Raw genomic sequence first — 19,310 nt, forward strand, 5'->3', positions numbered from 1 at the left:
TTTCAGCATATTTGCACTCAATGTCTTTTTCTAACATCTGGTGAGAAGGACTTTTCTACTTGTTTTGTGTTGTGTCAAAATTGGAGATTGTAGAACATGGTATCCTCTTAAGCGCGATAGACTGAAGAGGTCTAAGACTTACAGTCAACTTGCAATCTATACTCTTAGAGGTTATTCTCTGTGGTATAAAATGCTTTCTGTCCATTAAATTTAATTATTCAATAAACATATTTATTCACATCCATAAACAGGTACTTTCGGAAGGTCCATTTTGTGCCAGTTAGTGTGCTAGTCACTACACTTGACCATGGTGAGCAAAAATGTGTCTTCATTGATTTTCACAGCATTTTTAGGAGATTTGGGAAAGAGGACTATGCTATTTGGTAAAATCCCACTAAACTATTTACCTGGGGGGATTGAGGAAAATTTACATTGCTGAAGGTGCTGCATCTCATAAGAACAAAAGTTTTGGAAGGTAGATAGGGGTAGTGGTGGCAAGGTTGTTTTACTCTTGAATAAAGATGATTCAAAGAACCTACTCTTGTTCGCTCAATGTTCAGTGCTTCAAGTGGTATTTTTTATTTTTCTCATATTCTCCAAGTGTGAAAGGTTGAAGTCATTAAAGCAAAGCTTGAGATTTCCTTAAGAAGCATTTTCTTGTACATGGCAAGATAATCTTTATCAAATGGAGTCTGTTTGCTAGAGCAGTGGCCCCAGGAATGATCCAAATCCACGTCTACAAGAGTTGAACTTTACAGTCTGTATTTTTGCCCTGCCTCTTCCAGGTAAAGTTGGCCATCACTTGGATCAACAAAGGTAATGGAGCAATTTGCTTTGCAATTATGTACACACGTATCTGAGTTTATTTTGCTATTGTTCAAAAGGGGACAGACATCTGAATCAATTAGTTCAGTGTTGTCCACATCTTAGCCACTTATTTAAACCGCATGGTTTTTTGTCTTATCTAATATCAACCCTGGGTTGGGAAGATCTCCTGGAGGAGGGCATGCAACCCCCTCCAACATTCTTGCCTGGAGAATCCCCATGGACACAGGAGCCTGGTGGGCTATAGTCCATGGGATCACAAATGGTAGGACACAACTGAGTGACTAAGCACAGTATCGACATCAAGTCAATTGACATTGTAAATCTGATGAGCTAGTCACATTTTCTCCAATATACATTAAACTTACTATGGAAATGGAAAACATCCATCTCTGTGTTACAATCATCTCATAAAACCACACTGGTACATGCTGAGTGCCACTAATGTTTTTCTGAGCAGGTGGTTAAGAGTCAAATTGCACCAAAATGAAATATTTGAAAGACAAAGAAAACTAAAGAGCCGGTTCTTTCAGTTTGATGCTTTATTGCTCACGATACACAGATTGGAACAGACACAGTTTCTCACAGCAGAGCACACAATGCTGTACTTTCTTAAAGAAGAGTCTTTGTCCCACAAGGACACAGAAATTAATTCCCGGGTGATGAAATGAGTCAGCATACAACATTCTAAAACTGATAGGAGGAGGCCAACACATTCAGGAGAACATCAAAAGCAACATGCAAGTCCACAAAGTCACAAGAAATCTGAAGCTGATCACTACACGCTTGTCAATACAGGTTTAATCTTGAAGCTTAAGTTCATGAAGGGTCTAGGTCCCTGAGCTAGCTCTGATGTCTATGGTTGGCATAATTGGATAAATCCAGAGTTGTTAAGGACCCCTGAATAATGTACCAGGTATAAATATTAAAAAACGGATGGTGATGATATGATATAGATTAGAAACAAAGATATATATGTATATACATATATATACACATATTTTTCACTTCAAAAATTAAGACTTATAAGAATACTTTTAGAATTACAATGCTTACAAGGCAAATAGTGTAATATAGCTTCTATACATAATAAAAAAAGCTGACCTATATGTGTTTTAACTCTATATTCTAGTGTATAGGTGAATATTTCCTCAAGTATAAGCACATGTAGGTCCTTGACTTCCTTTACTTTTCCTTTCCTTGGAGCTTTATTGGTGGTGGCAAATATTAAAAGACAGCCTGCTGCTTTAATCTCCCATGAAATGGACTTCGGATGCATATCCTTAATATCCAGAGTGTTACTCTAAAAGTTATTTGTATCTTCCTGGGCTCATTTATCTTATTTCTCTCCCATGAACTGTCTTTCCTTTAACTGCCTAAATCAAACATATCCTTGAAAGAAGTCCTGTGTTCTCTGCACAGTCCTCCTTAATGACTCCAGGTGCCAAAGATGCCACTTTTCCTCTGAAGAATTCAACTGTTTGTAATCTGAAATCACACAATTTGGCTTCCAAATATTTATTCTGTATTTCTTACATTTCCATGTTAATATGTTATCACTAGACTGTAATCTTGAGGGCAGAGGCAATGTATCAGTCTTAAATTATTAAATTAGGATGTGGAAGTGCCATTGAAATTGCCAAGCACTATGCACATGTAAGAAATTGTTCAACTCTCATGTAGCACACTTAATGTAGTACCTTTCACTGAGCTGGGCGATGGATGCATGGCCTGGGTGCTCAGTCATGTCCCGCTCTTTGTGACCCCATGGACTATAGCACACCAGGCTTCTCTGTCCATAGGATTTTCCAGGCCAGAATACTGGTTTGCCATTTCCTACTCCAGGGAATCTTACTGACCCAGGGATTGAACACATTTCTCTTGTATCTCCTGCATTACAGGCAGATTCTTTACCTCTGGCATCACCTGGGAAGCCCCAAGAGCTGTTTAAAAAATAAAAACCAGATAGAACTAGTTCTCTTATTGTGTAAACAAATCTAGAGGCAAATTGGACATCAGCAGAAAATTTTTAAATGTATTTCATAGCTTGGAATTCATTGGTTCATTCCTACATTTAACACTTAGGGACATTATCCAAGTTTAGATGATTCGTGGAATACAACAATGATAGATGTATTCTCGAAGAGTTTTTCACATAGTTTGTTTTTTAAGAATTATGATAAATAAGAGCCTTGAAGATCTCCACTGGGGACATGACTCAATGGCTTTCTTTTTATAAAGTGTATTTTATTATTAATGTTTTCAGGTGTGGTCAGAGGACCACAGGCTCCAAAATTACCTAATAAATAAGAATTTGGGGGCAAGGTCAAATAAAGCACATTTTAAGATAAGCTTTCAGATAATTCTTATGTATATTAAAGTGGGAGTAGTTTCTTATTCTTGGCTAAGGAATAAACATTTAGCCTCCTTATTAGGGCATTTTGGGTCATCTCAGGAATACAGATGTTCTTACTAGCTTCTGAATTAAGAACTGTGGTTAAATGAAAGCTTACTCTACTGCCACGCTATATTCTTTTCTGGAGAGTCTCCATCTTTATCAATATCAGTCCATAACATTCTTGAGAAAGTTCATCTGCTCTTTTTTGCAAGTCAGAGAATAGCCACATGGACAAGAACCAAGGCCATTGTTCTGTGAGGAATGAAATAATCGTGCATGGGTGTGGCTTCGGGGCTCAAGTAGGTTGCAGGAGCTTTAGCCAACTGAATTGCTTATCCCATTCATTTAACTTGTATAATTTTCTAAGTGCTCCTATTTCCATTATATCAGTTGAGAATGTGTAGTATGGACTTGACACAGATGCTCCTCCACAAGGATATACAGGTGATTTTGCCGTGGATTTGCAGTTTATTGGCCATAAAACTGTTTTTGTTTTCTTGCAGGATCCAGATTTGACAGCTCTCACAATGTGTTGTCCCAAGTGAACCATCTCATCCAGATTTTTAATTTTTCCAGACGTAATTTCTAAAATATAAATCAGTCACCTCATATTGAATTTGCCATAAATGTGCTCGGTGTAGAAGAATGTAAACAGGTCTGAAAACATTGTCTACAAACATTCTTGGCAACTCTTTTCAAAGAGATTGCTTGAATATTAAAATCAGAACCATATGATTTAGTTTATATTAGAATAGTCCATTTGGTTCTAATCATCTCCATAACAAAACTATTCCCCAATGGGCATTCTTGTAAATGAACTTTTCTGCTGAATAATTTGAGATTATAGACCAAACATAAAAACAAAAATATTACAGGGCCATATCTAAACTTTTCCCTCTTGTGATCAATGAAGTTAAGAACTACATTAATCAATATTTCCAGTTATAGTTCATAAAATAGAATCACAACCTAAATGATCCTAATTGCTTCTTTAAAACACTTCTGATGTCTCTAATTCATAGTCTAAATATTGCCAAACTGTTTCATCTTGAGATAATATCATATTGCTTTGTCATGGAAGTCAATATAGTTTCCTCATTGGGTTGTGAAATTCTTAGAAATGGGAAAAGCCTTTTATTTTCTTAAATTTCTGTGGCAGTTCATCACATGTGGAGTTTTCTTTTATTTGTTTCTCAATGAAGCCCTGAAATGCCTTACCTCTACTTTAATCTGTGAGGGAAAAATCTGTATCAAACAGCTCAACTCTGTACATGACTCCCCACCATGAAAATGAGGACATAACTTAAATAGAAAATTTAGAAGCATCTGTTTTTCCACAGTTTGAACATGACTTTATGAAACATAGAAGTATTTAGAGCAATAAGATATATATTTATATATACATACATATATTTGAAAGATTTGAATATATATCTTTGATACACTTTTACTTAAGACAGTTCATGTCCAGGTTTAGGCTTCAATGAAGTCAGATATAACTGACTGCTCTGAGGAAAACCATCATTTGTGGAAGGAGAAGAGTTTGATATGGGAGGTGGAGAAGGAGAGAAGAATATATCTATTACTACAGAATACAGTAAGACTTCTTCATGTGTATTACACTAAAAACACACTTGGCCAAATCTTGGTTCTGATGGTCATTTACTATGGACAACTACAGATAAACAGAAAACAAATTGCTAAAGATGTTCATCCTCTGCTTCTTCCAAGGAGAACAAGTAATTCAAACGCTAGAAATAAATGTTCTTAGAACCTGGATGGACTGATTGTCTGTGGTGACTCCATAACTTACACCCAGTTCTCTTAGTCCATGAAAAAACATTCCAACTCTTTTGTGAGTTGCAGTTGAGAGATGTAAATAATGTTGAATATATTATTTACAGAATTCATAGAGCCATGGGCAAACTATTTAAAATTTCTTTTTTTCCTCCAAAAATTAATCTCTTCCCCCTTCTTTCATGTCTATATATTTAACACAGTTTAGAGTGATGTATCTCTTCATGGACCACAGCCTTGTTGTGGCAAAGAGCCATGTGTAGCTCAATGAAACTATGAGCCATGCCACGCAGGGCCACCCAAGATGGATGAGTCAGAGTGAAGAGCTCTGACAAAACATGATCCATTGGAGGAGGAAATGGCAACTCACTCCAGTATTCTTGCCATGACAACCACATGACACTATGAAAAGACAGAAAGATATGATACTTGAAGATGAGCCCCCACCTCCTGCCACATGATCAGGTGTCCAAGATGCTACTGGGAATGAGCAGAGGCCAATTATTAATACAAAAAGCTCCAGAAAGAATGAAATGGCTGGGCCAAAGCAGAAACGATGCTTAGTTGTGGATGGGTCTGGTGGTGTAAAGAACAATATTGCATAGGAACCTGGAATGTGAGGTCCATGAATCAAGGTCAATTGGGTGTGGTCAGGCAGGAAATGGTAAGACTGAACCCTGACAACTTAGGAGTCATTGAACTAAACAGATATGAATGGACAGATTTACTTCAGATGACCATTATAGCTACAACTGTGGGCAAGAATCCCTTAGAAGAAAGGGAGTAGCCCTCATAGTCAACAAAAGAGCCTGAAATGCAGTGCTTGGGTGCAATCTCAAAAATGACAGAGTTATTTCAGTTCATTTACAAGGCAAATCATTCAACATCACAGTAATCCAACTCTATGCCCCAACCACTGATGAAAGAAGCTGAAGTTGAACGGTTCCATGAAGACCTACAACCCCTTCTATGATGAACAACAAAAAAAGATGTCCTTTTCATCTTAGGGGATTGGAATACAAAAGTAGGAAGTCAAGATATAATCCTAATAACAGGCAAATTTGGATTTGGAGTGCAAAATGAAGCAGAACAAAGGTGAACAGAGTTTTGTCAAGAGAACACACTGGTCATAGCAAACACCGTCTTCCAACAACCCAAGGGATGACTCTACATATGGACATCACCAGATGGTCAATACTGAAATCGGACTGATTATGTTCTTTGTATCCACAGATGGAGAAGGTCTATACAGTCAGCAAAAACAAGACTAGGAGCTGACTATGGCTCAAATCATAAGGTCCATACTGCAAAATTCAGGCTTAAGTTGAAGAAAGAAAAACTACTAGGCCGTTCAGGTACAACCTAAATCAAACCTCTTACAATTATACAGTGGAGGTGATGCATAGATTCAAAGGATTAGATCTGGTAGACAGAGTGTCTGAAGAACTATGGACAAGAGCTTAATAACACTGTGCAAGAGGCAGTAACCAAAACCATTCCTGAGAAAAAGAAATTCAAGAAGGAAATGTAGTTGTCTGAAGAGACTTTATAAATGGCTGAGGAAAGAAGAAAAGTGAAAGGCAAGGAAGAAAGGGAAAGATATATCCAACTGAGTGCAGAGTTCTAGAGAATAGCAAGGAGAGATAAGAAAGCCTTCTTAAATGAACAATGCAAAGAAATAGAGGAAAAATTAGAATGGGAAAGACTAGAGATCTCTTCAAGAATATTGGAGATATCATGGGAACATTTCATTTAAGGATGGACACAAAAGGACAGAAATGGTAAGGACCTAACAGAAGCAGAAGACATTAAGAAGAAGTGGCAAGAATACACAGAAGTATACAAAAAAGGTCTTAATGACCTGAATAGCCATGATGGTGTGGTCATTCACCTAGAGCCAGACATCCTGGAGAGTGAGGTCAAGTGGGCTTTAGGAAGCATTACTATGAGCAAAACTAGTGGAGGTGACAGAGTTCCAGCAGATCAATTTAAAATCCTAAAAGTTGATGCTGTTAGAGTGCTACAGTCAATATGTCAGAAAATTTGGAAAACTCAGCAGTGGCCACAGGACTGGAAAAGGTCAGCTTTCATTCAAATCCTAAAGAAGGGTAATGCCAACGAATGTTTAAAATACAGCATAATTGTGCTCATTTTACCCGCTAGCAAGGTTATCTTCAAAATCCTTCATGCTAGACTTCTGTGAACTGAGAACTTCCAAATATAAAAGCTGGGTTTTGAAAAGGCATAGGAACCAGAGATCAAACTCTCAACATTTGTTGGATCATGGAGAAAGCAATGGCGTTTCAGAGAAACAACTACTTCTGCTTCACTGACTAAGCTAAAGCCTTTGACTATGTGGATCACAAAAAAACTGTGGAAAATTCTTCAAGAGATGGGAATATCTGAGTATCTTATCTGCCTCTTGAGAAACCTGTATGCACGTCAGTTAGAACCGGACAATGGACTGGTTCAAAATTGTGAAAGGAGTACATCAAGGCTGTATATTGTCACCCTTATATTTAACTTCTATGCAGAGTACATCATTTGAAATGCCAGGCTGGATGAATCCCAGGCTGGAATCAAGATTGCTGGGAGAAATATCAACAATTTCATATATGCAGATGATACTACTCTAATGGCAGAAAGAGAAGAGACACTAAAGAGCCTCTTGATGAGAGTGAAAGAGGAGAGTGAAAAAGTTGGCTTGAAACTCAAAATCAAAAAAACCTAAGATCATGGCATCTGGTCCCATCTCCTCATGGCCAATAGGAGAAAAAGTGAAAGCAGTGACAGATTTTATTTTCTTGGTCTCCAAAATTCTATGAACAGTGACTGCAGCCATGAAATTAAAAGACACTTGCTCCTTGGAAAGAAAGCTATGACAAACCCAGACAGTATATCAAAAAAGCAGAGACATCACTTTGCTGATGAAGGTCCCTCTAGTCAAAGCTATGGTTTTTCCAGTAGTCATGTACAGATGTGAGAGTTGGACCATAAAGAAGGCTGAGTGCTGAAGAACTGATGCTTTTGAACTGTGGTGTTGGAGAAGACTCTTGAGAGATCCTTGGACTGCAAGGAGATCCAACCAGTCAATCCGTAAGGATATCAATCCTGAATATTCATTGGAAGGACTGATGCTAAAGCTGAAGCTCCAATACTTTGGCTACCTGATTCAAAGAACTGACTCATTGGAAAAGACCCTGATGCTGGGAAAGACTGAAGGCAGGAGGAGAAGAGGGCAGCAGAGGATGAGACAATTAGATAGCATTACTGACTCAATGGACATGCATTTGAGCAAACTCCGGGAGATAGTGGACAGAGGAGCCTGGTATGCTACAGTCCCTGGGGTCACAAAGAGCCAGACATGACAGACACTGAACAACAATAACAACGGTGATGTAACTCTGATTCTTTGAGTAGTTGAAAACCGTGTGGATTCGGCATTACTAAGATATGTCTTCATTGTCATTTCATTATAAAAATGAAACAATTCAAGTATCCATTTAGTATTGAGTTACACTTGTTTTATGACTGTAGTTTCCTTTGATTCAACTAATTGTTTAGCTCAAAGCAGCCATTTGTTTTGGTTTATTGTCAAGTTACATTGTTTTATGCATTTGGGTTGTTTAAGAATAATTGTAGAGTTTACACTTTTCTCATTTCTCTTCATCATTTAGAATATTTATGTTGGAGAGAAGTTCTAGAAATATAATACTGATGGAGAAGTCTGAAGTGGAAATTTATGTCTGCTTGTTTTATTAATCATTTGTGCCCTTTACCTAATTACCTTAGGTGCAAGATCTAACCAAAGACACTCAGCAATTAATGGTATCAGAAGTAATAAAATAACTCAAGGAATTTTATTAGGTGAGGCCTTAATAACATTACTTCACTCCATCAATTTTTAATGTAGCTTTTTATTTTTCATTTGATCGTTTGTTAACTTTTGGTTATTTAAGGCAATATTTTTGATTTAGTACAGTGTAATAAAGAATACCTTAAAAAGTTAGATTGCTGCTGCTACTGCTGCTTCTAAGTCGCTTCAGTCGTGTCCAACTCTGTGCGACCCCATAGATGGCAGCCCACCAGGCTCCCCTGTCCTTGGGATTCTCCAGGCAAGAACACTGGAGTGGGTTGCCATTTCCTTCTCCAATGCATGAAAGTGAAAAGTGAAAGTGAAGACGCTCAGTTGTGTCCGACTCTTAGTGACCCCGTGGACTGCAGCCTACCAGGCTCCCCTGTCCATGGGATTTTCCAGGCAAGAGTACTGGAGCGGGGTGCCATTGCCTTCTCCGAAAAAGTTAGCCTGATGCTGTGTAAACCCAAATATCTATTGGATATTGCATGGGAACATTTAACTTCATAATGGCATTTGTTTTACAGTGGAAACACTATGAACTGTGTTTTTCATAATGGCATGTGCTTTAGAATTGAAACACTATGAACTGTGTTCTTTTGAATTTCCCATGTGGTCTAAAACTAACAGATTATTAGCAAATAACTTTTTAAGCATTAAAACAAAAACTGAGCCCATATATTAGGGTTCCAAAGACAGGAAGAGTATATTATATTCTGTGACTAACATATAAAACTAATCATAATATTTTTCAACATCTAATTATTATCATTCTGCAAAGTAGATATATATTTTTATTACTTATGCCATCAGGTCACAAGAATGTTAATCAGCATGCTAGCTTGAAAAAAAAGGAAAAGAAAAAAAAAAAAGACATTTCTTCATTTTCTCTCCCTAACATTTACACAGTTTAGGGAATTAATCCCTGATCCCTGGTCTTATCATAAGAAAATCACAGCTGTAGTGAGACTGTGATGAAGACAATGTTGATTAAATATCTACTAGCATGCCTGAGACGTAGTAGATGTTCAAAGACAGTAGTTCTTTCCTGTTATCAAAAAAGCCTAGCATGTTACAACCCCCTGTGTTAAGTAACTTATGGAACTACAAGCATGTGTTCGTATGCACCCACACACATGCGTGTGTGATGTGGGGTTGGGTCACTCTAGTGCTCTATCTATACGATTCCAAATTCAGTCTTTAATCCAGGATGAAAAGTCAGTTAAAATAGATTTCTTCGTGTCATGCACATAGATTTTTAGGGCATTTTCTATAAATGTTTGCTTGCATTTTTTTACTGCCACAGTGACAGGATAAGAATGTTTTCATGGAGTAGATGAGGCCAATTTTCACCAAAGCATATTCGGGGTTGAGGTTTTAGATGGCAGAGTCTCCATGAAGTGGCATTTAAAAGCTGAAGTTTCCAAAACTGAGTCACATATTCCTCAAAACAAGGTATTTGTGTGGGTAATGCTCATTAGCAACAGGTTTCAGAAAAAAGTCACAAGGTAGGGATATACCCTGGAGAGGGAAAATGCCATTCTTTGCGGGCACTTATAAGTGCCCAGTACTTTTCAACCCAATCATTAAAATTCAGCTATTCCTGAATCAACACTGAGGGCCATTTTGACACTGGGAGATACTGATTAGCCAGATCTTAGTAGATGAGTCAACCGAAAGGGATTAAAGCAGGACCTGAGAGATTCATATTTACATCTCTCTAATAATCACGGAATAGAAGAGCAGGCCTAAGTTGTAACTGTGAAGACATATTAACAGTGAGATGAAATCAATTTTAGCTCTATTGAACATAAAGCTGACAAAATTTTTCATTGCTTTGATTTAGAATCTGTAAACAAAGCATCACAATCACAAGCATTTGGGAAAAGAAAGAAAAGAAGAACCCACAAAAGACAAGCAGGAAAGCAGGAAAGACACTTGCAGACAAGTTAAAATCCAGTGACTACTATGCTCAGTGGGGTCTTCATCTGGAAGTGTGAAAGTCAGTCTTTGGTCACTTAGCATAGCAACTGAGCTTTTGAGAATGTTTCAGACTTTTAAGCTAGATTCAGCTAGAAGGATTTGCTTGACATGGCTCAGTAGTTTATACATGGGAATGGTCAAAAATAGGATTTTCTTCCTTAAAAGTTTCAGAGGAAAAAGTAAAACCTTGCACTTGTCTTGGTTATACTTTTCAATATTGATTATGTGTCTGTATCTTCACAGTTATTTAATCTAGTTATTTCTCCTGTCTTACCCATCATTTTGAAGGCTTGAAGAGTATAGAACTGGACTTATTTAAATATCAAATATATATGTATTCTCAATTAGTAATTTTGGTTATGTTGAGGTTTTGGTTATTTATACTAAAGCTGAATGATGACCATCTACTCTGTAAAATATAAAAAAATCAACTCAGAATTTTATAGGCATTATGACATTTTTCAAACAGTGAATATATTTGTCTGAAATCTCACTTTTACTCAACAAATAAAATGTTTTTTTCTATATTTCACTGTAGTTTCAGATATTCATGAAGACAGCACTGTACATTATTAAAATGAAATGCTAAATGAAAACATTAAAATTTTTTATGTTGCCAAATTCTCAAATGTATAAATAATCTGGAGGGGGTGATAAAATACATTTGATAAAGTTATACTGAATAGGTAAATCGATGCCTTGATTTTATCTAAAATTCACAGCCCCAGAATATACAGTGAAACGTCACTAAATGGGAAGTTTCCACCATCTGGATCTTTCACAGATCTGCTCAATTTTTTTTTATGATGTATATTTTTTGATATGAGAATGAAACAGAATCATTCTCACGGGATAGAGTACCTTGGGCCAGGATTTATTAGAGCATCGGCAAAGAATTTGTCTGCTCTGTCGTCACATACGCGTATTGGCTGTTTCCTCTCTTGGGTTGATAACTGCACAGATTCTCATTTTCTTTATCATCCATTTTCTCTACTCTGTCAATCAACTTTGGTTGAAGGTTATTTCAGAAGCCAAGCAGGTGTCATCAAAAGACACCTTTGTGGCAGACAAGTAAGTGTCAGTGACGGTGACGTCATCCAGCTCTGTGCTGAAACGGTCGGACTCCTTGATGACGCTGTAACTTAGGGCCACGCTGTAGTTAGCCGGTTTCTCCACTGGCTTCTGCTTACAGTTGCAGAGCTTTCTGAAGGCCGCACGAAATTTCTGGGACATGAGATTGTAAATCACTGGGTTGATGGCACTGTTGAGATAAATGCAAATTCTGCAAAAGAGCAAGAACCAATTTTCTTGGAAAGGGCTGGAGAGAAATGAGTTGACAACCACAAGGGTTCTGTAGGGCATCCATAAAAGGGCAAACAGGATGACAACCACTGCCAGCATCTTGGTGACCTATGGAGAAACAGAAATGCAGTGCAAACACAAATTAAAACAAAACAGGACCAAAGTATGAAAATAAGACGACTCCCTCTCTGCCCTCATCCAAACTTTAGTCCCAAGGCAAGGACTTGGGTGAGGGCAGTTTATTTGGGAGATGAACCCAGGGAGCAGGATTAAAGGCACAGAGGACAGAGTGACAGAGGAGGAAAAGCCAAAATAAGGTGTATTTTTGACAGCTCCCACTGTGGAAAATTTTGGGTCAAGTGATATATTTGGATTATTTGTCCAGCTTGGGAGGCATTTGTTCACCAACTGCCCTTTGTTGAGAGGTGCCTTATTTAAATTGCCCTGTACCTCCAGGATTCTCCTGCCTGGAAACTTCTGGGGGCTTTAAAGAGAACCTTGAGGTAGAGAAGACCGAGAGACAGTCAGAGGACCATGGATAAAGTGCAATGTTCTCTGCGAGCAGGGACCACCCCCGATAGCCATGAAGTCACGGCTGAAATCCCAGTCTAAGAATATGACTCAAGGCATGAGAAGTGTCTGCAGTAAGCCTTAGGAGACCTTGGATCCAATCCCATCTTTACTCACCTTTTCTTCAAGAGCAACACTTTACATATTTTAAAATCAGTTTTCAGTTATCTTTAGTCCCTTGCAGTGTTTGAAAAAGTTCAGCTTCCTCAGCCCAGACTTTCTAGATATTCTGAACTTGAAAATACTTAAAATAGGAGGGACTGATGCTTCCTCCTTTAACCTCCCAGCTGCTTTTCTGAAGCCCCCACTGCCAGCCTCTAGCTTGTTCTGGCATCAAGAGAGATCCCACTGTGTAGAAATAAGGATTCCACAGCTAGACATCTACTCTGTTATTAGTATCCACTATAAATTCAGCTCCTTGTACTTAATACTGATGACAAAATCCATCTTACTCTTCTCTGTTAGAATGCCTTCCTTTTCCCCACTAGTACTCTTTCTGATTCTGGGGCTATGTCTTACCCTTTAACCATATCTTGTCCACCCCAGGCGCTACTACAAATCCTGCATTGTGGGGGTAATGCTGTACTCTTGCTGTTATTCTATAGCAGTTGTCTTCTTTCTGAGCTTTCCAAATACCCTTTGCTGTAGAACTTCTAATTTTTATCTGACTCTGTGTGACCCCATTGACTGTAGCCTGTCAGGCTCCTCTGTCCATGGAATTCTACAGGCCAGTGTACTAGAGTGGGTAGCCGTTCCCTTCTCCAAGGGATCTTCCCAACCTAGGGATCGAACCCAGGTTTCCTGCATTGCAGGCAGATTCTTCACCATCTGAACCACCAGGGAAGCCCACTTAGGGACACGCATAGCCTTTGTAGCTTTTTGAACCACTAATATCTTTTTTTTTTTAATAGCTCCTACAACTTCTCTGCAACGGTACCTAAGTGCTATCTATCCACCCAGTCTCAAGTTACTCCATGGCTTCCAGGGCCATTTGATCACTTTCTTGAAGCTCTCTCTGCCCTTGAAGAATGTCCCCCAAGCCCTCCTGCTCTACCTCACGCCCTGGGTGATCACTGTTCACTGTTCTACCGACTCAGTGCTGGTAGGATAATTACATTTTATATTTGGCTTACTGGGGCACAGAAATTGTTCAGTAGAAAGTGATATTCCCATTGATTAATATGATACCAAGTAAAACATTCCAGAGATCCTGCCTTCTTTCAGAGATAAGGAGGATCTATTCAGACAAGAGGTTAATGGAAGCCTGCTTTTTCTTAAGATGACATTGAAGATTAGGAGTAAATACTTTAATTGATCCTAGGAAATTAAAAGCTTAATTCAGTGATAACTATTCTGAGCTTTGGAAGGAACCATAGTAATTATCATCTTTGTCGTCATCGTCATCACTCACATCTCTGCTTTGTCCACTGCCTGGTACTTCAGGTTCTCTGACATCAGGCCACTGCTTCACACTTGCCAACATCCTTCCACTCCTTGCCAAGGACTGAGCATCCTATATTTGAGCCCCTGGCTTAATTTACAGTTGGAATGCCAGCATTACATTTGAGTCTTTATAACGGTCTCTCATAAAGATATGTAAACATGATCTTATTTAATGCTTATTAATGTATAAGCTAGTATTTTGCATCTGAAGAAATTGAGGTTTAGAGAGTCTATGTGATTGTCTAAAGACACATAGCTAGAAAAGGACAGCCATGATTCAAGCTAAGTCTGCTTAAGCCAAAGCCCATGCTCTTTTCTTTATAGTTTTCTCTCACTGTGAGACTCATTTTCATTAATGAGATTTCTACTATGTTATCCCCATATGGTGCCAAAAACATTCAACTACTTCTAAGTATAATTCCAACTAACTTATTGCTGCTAAATTTCTGAACTTTAAGACTGAATTTTATCTGTTCATTTTTTCCCTACAAAATTTTCGGGTAAAACACTAAATCCGCATTTAATATCTTCCTTCATGTTTTGACTTAATGTGAGTGCGGGAGCAACTTCCATCATCTTAGAGGAAAGCAGTCAGATTTTAGGTTGGCACCTCTGCCGTGTGTTCCCCATGTATACTCTGGCATCACTCCCCACACTTCTTATTTCAGTGAGTTGTATTTGACCACCTGTCCAATAGACGGTGAACTTTCTTCAGGACATGAGTAAAGTTTGTTCATTTCTCCTTCTTTGGGGATTTAATTCAGTATGTGACATAAGAGAGGGCTTCTTAGGTGGCTCAGTAGGTAAAGAATCCACCTGCAAAGCAGGAGATGCCAGCAGATGTGGGTTCAATCCCTGGGTCAGGAAGATCCACTGGAGAAGGAAATGACAACTCCAGAATACTCCAAGAATACTCCAATATTTTTGCCTGGGAAATCCCAAGGACAGAAGAGCCTGGTGGGCTACAGTCCATGGGATCACAAATAGTCAGACACGACTGAGCGCACAGACACACGCACACGTGTGACATAAGATAGCCCTCAATAAATGCTGAATAAATTCAGATATAGAAATAAGTATTTCAAAACATGTAAACATGATCCTTTTCTGTGTTTTAACACTCCAAAGTATTGGTAGAGAATTTTTGTAAACACTTAATTTTTTTAACATTAAAAATCCCTTTTAAATAGAGATTAGTTAATTAGTAAAATGAATCCTTAATACATTTCAACTTTTTGTTTGAAATATATTTTTAAAAATTTTAAGGTGAGTGGAATGCAACAAATACAATGATGTTTCTATGACTGACCCAGAGGAAAAAATGTCCCCAGTAGGCTGATAAAGAATACATTTTATTTCACTCAGAACTATTTTAGTCAATTCCAAATATCTCTAGTTGCATTTAATCACTTTCTAAAATGTTCACAAGTGTTTAGTGTAGCCCTAGCTTGGATTTTAACAGTTTCTTAATATAGGAGCAAACACCTAGAAAGGAAATGTCCTGGAGACTGTCTTTCATACCCAATTAATTTCGCTGTTGGTTTTACTTCTGTTGTGATTCTAAATAAGTGACAAAAATGCAAATTTGAAAATATCTTTGGGCCATTGTTTGTGTGTGTGTTATTTTATTTTTTAATTAATTAATTTATTTTAATTGGAGGCTGATTACTTTACAATATTGTAGTAGACCATTGTTTTTAAGCCCTGACATTTTGCTGGGGAAGTGCATGGGATATGCAATGAGTTAGAAGATTACTTCTTTATAGAAGCCTCTTCCCCAGGACCTACTGGTCTTTGAGAAATAGCATGAAACAGTTTTCAGGGGGAAATGATCTTATCATATATTTTTGATTGGGAAGGAATTTATTTATCCATTTATTTCAGGAGATTCATTTGCATTCCTACAGGTACCAGCTAATCTTCTGGCTCTTAAGGATTTGACAGTAATCCAGAGACACATTGCCAGTGGCTTCATTTATTTTACGATCTGATATAATGCGATCAATGCTAAGAGAGAGGAAAGTTTTGGTTCTGTGACAGCCCTTGATCTGGATTTGAGGTTGAGGATTGGTGAGTAAGGGTTTGGTGTCAGTGATAGTTAAGACAAAATCTGAAGGTAAAGAGAGACAGGACAAGTGTTACTGCAGAGATTGGGTGTGTGTGACAAGCTGGAGGCATGAGATAGTGAGGCATGGCATGAGGACCAGAAGTCATTTAGTGTGCAAGTTTCAACTGCAGACCATGGAAGGAAGTGGAGTGACCTCTTTCTCTAGGAAGCTTGTGGAAACCACTACAAAAACCATCATTTTCTGTGGGGTACTTGGTATACCCTCTGTTAGGACAGCTGCCAAAGGAGATGCAGTGTTGAGTCCTAAAAACATCAGCTTCATGGAGCTAAGAAGTCAATGAAGAAACAGGCAGCCATTTTTGCAGAGTATATTGAGGACCAGGAAAAGAGGTCATAAGAATCAGTTAAGTAAAACATAGTGTTTAGCTTGGGAAGCTGCCTACAGAGGCGGTTGAGGAGAGGAGGGTGGGAACAGGAGGGTCTAAACTGGGCAGGCCTCTGTCCTTGGCCACATGGTGAACGGCTGTTTTTTTCATGTGGACCAGCTTGAAACTTTAAAATCAAGCCCTGGCTATAGATATTTTGGGCTTCCCTGGTGGCTCAGATAGTAAAGAATCTGTCTGACAATGCTGGAGACAGGGGTTTGATCCCTGGGTCAGGAAGATTCCCTGGAGAAGGGAAAGACTACCCATTCTAGTATTCTTGCCTGGAGAATCCTATGGGTAGAGGAACCTGGCGGGCTACAGTCCATGGGGTCACAAAGAGTCAGACATGACTGAGCTACTAAGCACACATGCATGAAACCTGCCCCATTAGCCCAATAGATGTTTTACTCTTTCAATATTTAATTATATGGAATAAGTGGCATACTGTTCTCACAAGGAAGTTTTAACTCAATCCTCAAAACCTCATTTTGTTATCTTTATAACATCTCTAGATAAAAACTTTATTCAGGCATTTCTTTTCTTCCTTTAAAATTTTTTTAAACAAAGATGTGAACTGGATAGGTGTCTATCTGATTGTCAAGGTTGAGAGTACAGCTCCTTGAATGCATTCAAGCTTAACTGCATATATGTGCTGCCTGTGAAAAGCCAGAGGCTAACTAGGTTCTCTATTCTAGACTGCTGAAGAAACTTGTTTTCCTAACTACCATCTCTAGTACTAGTAATATGACTCTTACTATAAGTTCTAAAGCTATTAGCTAACATTTGTATCTTGCCTTTAAGAAAACAGTGCTAGATTTATAGAAAAAGTCACAGTGTCCAAATACTCGACATCAAAGTTCCACTATTACTAAGACCTTACACTAGTCTGGTGCATTTACTTCTTTGTCACAATTAATGACAATTCTTACACAGAATTAGCTAACTCCATACTTTATACAGATTTCATGCCCTTTTTTCTGTTCCAGGATCCCATGCAGGATATAACATTATATTTAGTCATTATGTCTCCTCAGGTTTCTCTGGGCTGTGACCATTTCTCTAACTTTCCTTCGTTTGATGTTCTTGATAGTTTTGAGGAGTATTACTGGTGAGGCATTTTATAGAATATCCTTCAGCTTGAATTTGGATGATGTTTTCCTCATGGTTGAAGTGAAGTTATGGAGTTGTTAGAGGAAGGCCACAGAGGTTAACTGCCATTCTCGATACAACATATCAGAGGAACAGGCTACCAACTGGACTTGTGACTGATGACATTAAATTGTACATTGCTTCATAGAGATATAATTTACACACAATTAAGTTCACCCACTTAAAGTGTACAGTTCAAGGGTTTTGCAACCATTATCACAATCTAATTTTAGGACATTTTTATCATCCCAGAAAGAAACTCTATACCTATTAACAGTCACTCTCTACCTTGCCCCATCCTTCCGAGGCACTAATATACTTTATATTTTCATAGATTTGCCTATTTGAACATCTCATATAACTAAGATCATGTAGTCTTTTGTGTCTGACTGGTGTCTTCCATTTAGCATAATGTTTTTTAAGGTTCATCCATGTTGTGGCATGTATCAGTACTTCATTTCTTTTATTGCTGAATAATATTCCATCCTATGTATATACCACATTTTATTTATCCACTTCTGATAAGTTATTACTATAATGCCTAGTAAAAAGTACTAACTGATTTTACAGATCAGGACTCAAGGAAGTGAAAGAGCAAAGACAAAATATACACAGTTAAAACAACCCTCTTAGACTATTTTTGTAAACTTGGAGACCAACTACAAGACAGAAAAGCATGAGTAAGAGGAAATAAGTATTTCTGGAGAAAAGCATTATTTATTTATGCAAATAAAAACTTTCATTTATTAGGCAAGCCTATTTGGAGTGGGTTCAAGGGAAGATGGAAAAAATGGATAAGGTTATAAGCATATCTTTTGAGAGTTTTTCTGGGAAAAGGAATAGAAAAGTACAAGGGCTATCAGAGGGGGATGAAGAATCAATTTTTTTTAAAAGATGAGAGACATTACAGCATCTTTGTTTGCTTAGGGAACAATCCTCATGGAGAGGGGAAATTTTATGATCCAGATGGAGAAAGAAGACAATTGGAAGAGCTATGTTCTTGAATAGGGAACAGAGTCCAGTGCAGAAGTGGTATGGTTGACTTTTTCTCAAATGTAGACACAAAATTACTTTTTCAATATCTATTTTTTTGTTGTTGTTCTTAGCTGTACTTAATCTAAATGATCAAGATCTTCCAGGGGAAAAAATGCCACTTTCTTGTCAATACCCTGAATCCTGAGTGTGTTGTTCTTAGCTGTACTTGATCTAAATGTTCAAGATCTTCCAGGGAAAAAAATGCCACTTCTTGTCAACACCCTGAATCCTGAGTGAAGTCCTGATAGCAGTTAATTGCTTAATTTTTTGAAATTAACAAAATACTTTCATTTCCATTTTCTGTTTGTGTCTCAGTGAGATCTGTGGAACAGGTGTTATTATTCCCATTTCATTGATGAATGGTAACTGAGCTCAGAGAAGCAAAGTAATAAGGTCATACAGCTCACATATGAAAGCAAAGCTAGTTATTAAACTAAGGTCTGTTGAAAGTGATTGTCT

At 37.9% G+C, this 19,310-nt stretch overlaps 1 protein-coding gene across 1 annotated transcript in view; it reads right to left on the reverse strand.

The window, feature by feature from the left end:
• Positions 1-1,349: 1,349 nt before the first annotated feature.
• TRHR (thyrotropin releasing hormone receptor) overlaps positions 1,350-19,310 on the reverse strand; it is a 56,309-nt gene continuing 38,348 nt past the window's right edge. Inside the window, exon 3 of the mRNA XM_019973486.2 lies at positions 1,350-12,269. Coding sequence (XP_019829045.1) covers positions 11,862-12,269 — 408 coding nt within the window. The 3' untranslated portion in view covers positions 1,350-11,861. The remainder of the gene's footprint in view (positions 12,270-19,310) is intronic.

Source organism: Bos indicus, chromosome 14, assembly GCF_029378745.1.
Source record: "Bos indicus isolate NIAB-ARS_2022 breed Sahiwal x Tharparkar chromosome 14, NIAB-ARS_B.indTharparkar_mat_pri_1.0, whole genome shotgun sequence".
Taxonomy (NCBI): Eukaryota; Metazoa; Chordata; class Mammalia; order Artiodactyla; family Bovidae; genus Bos; species Bos indicus.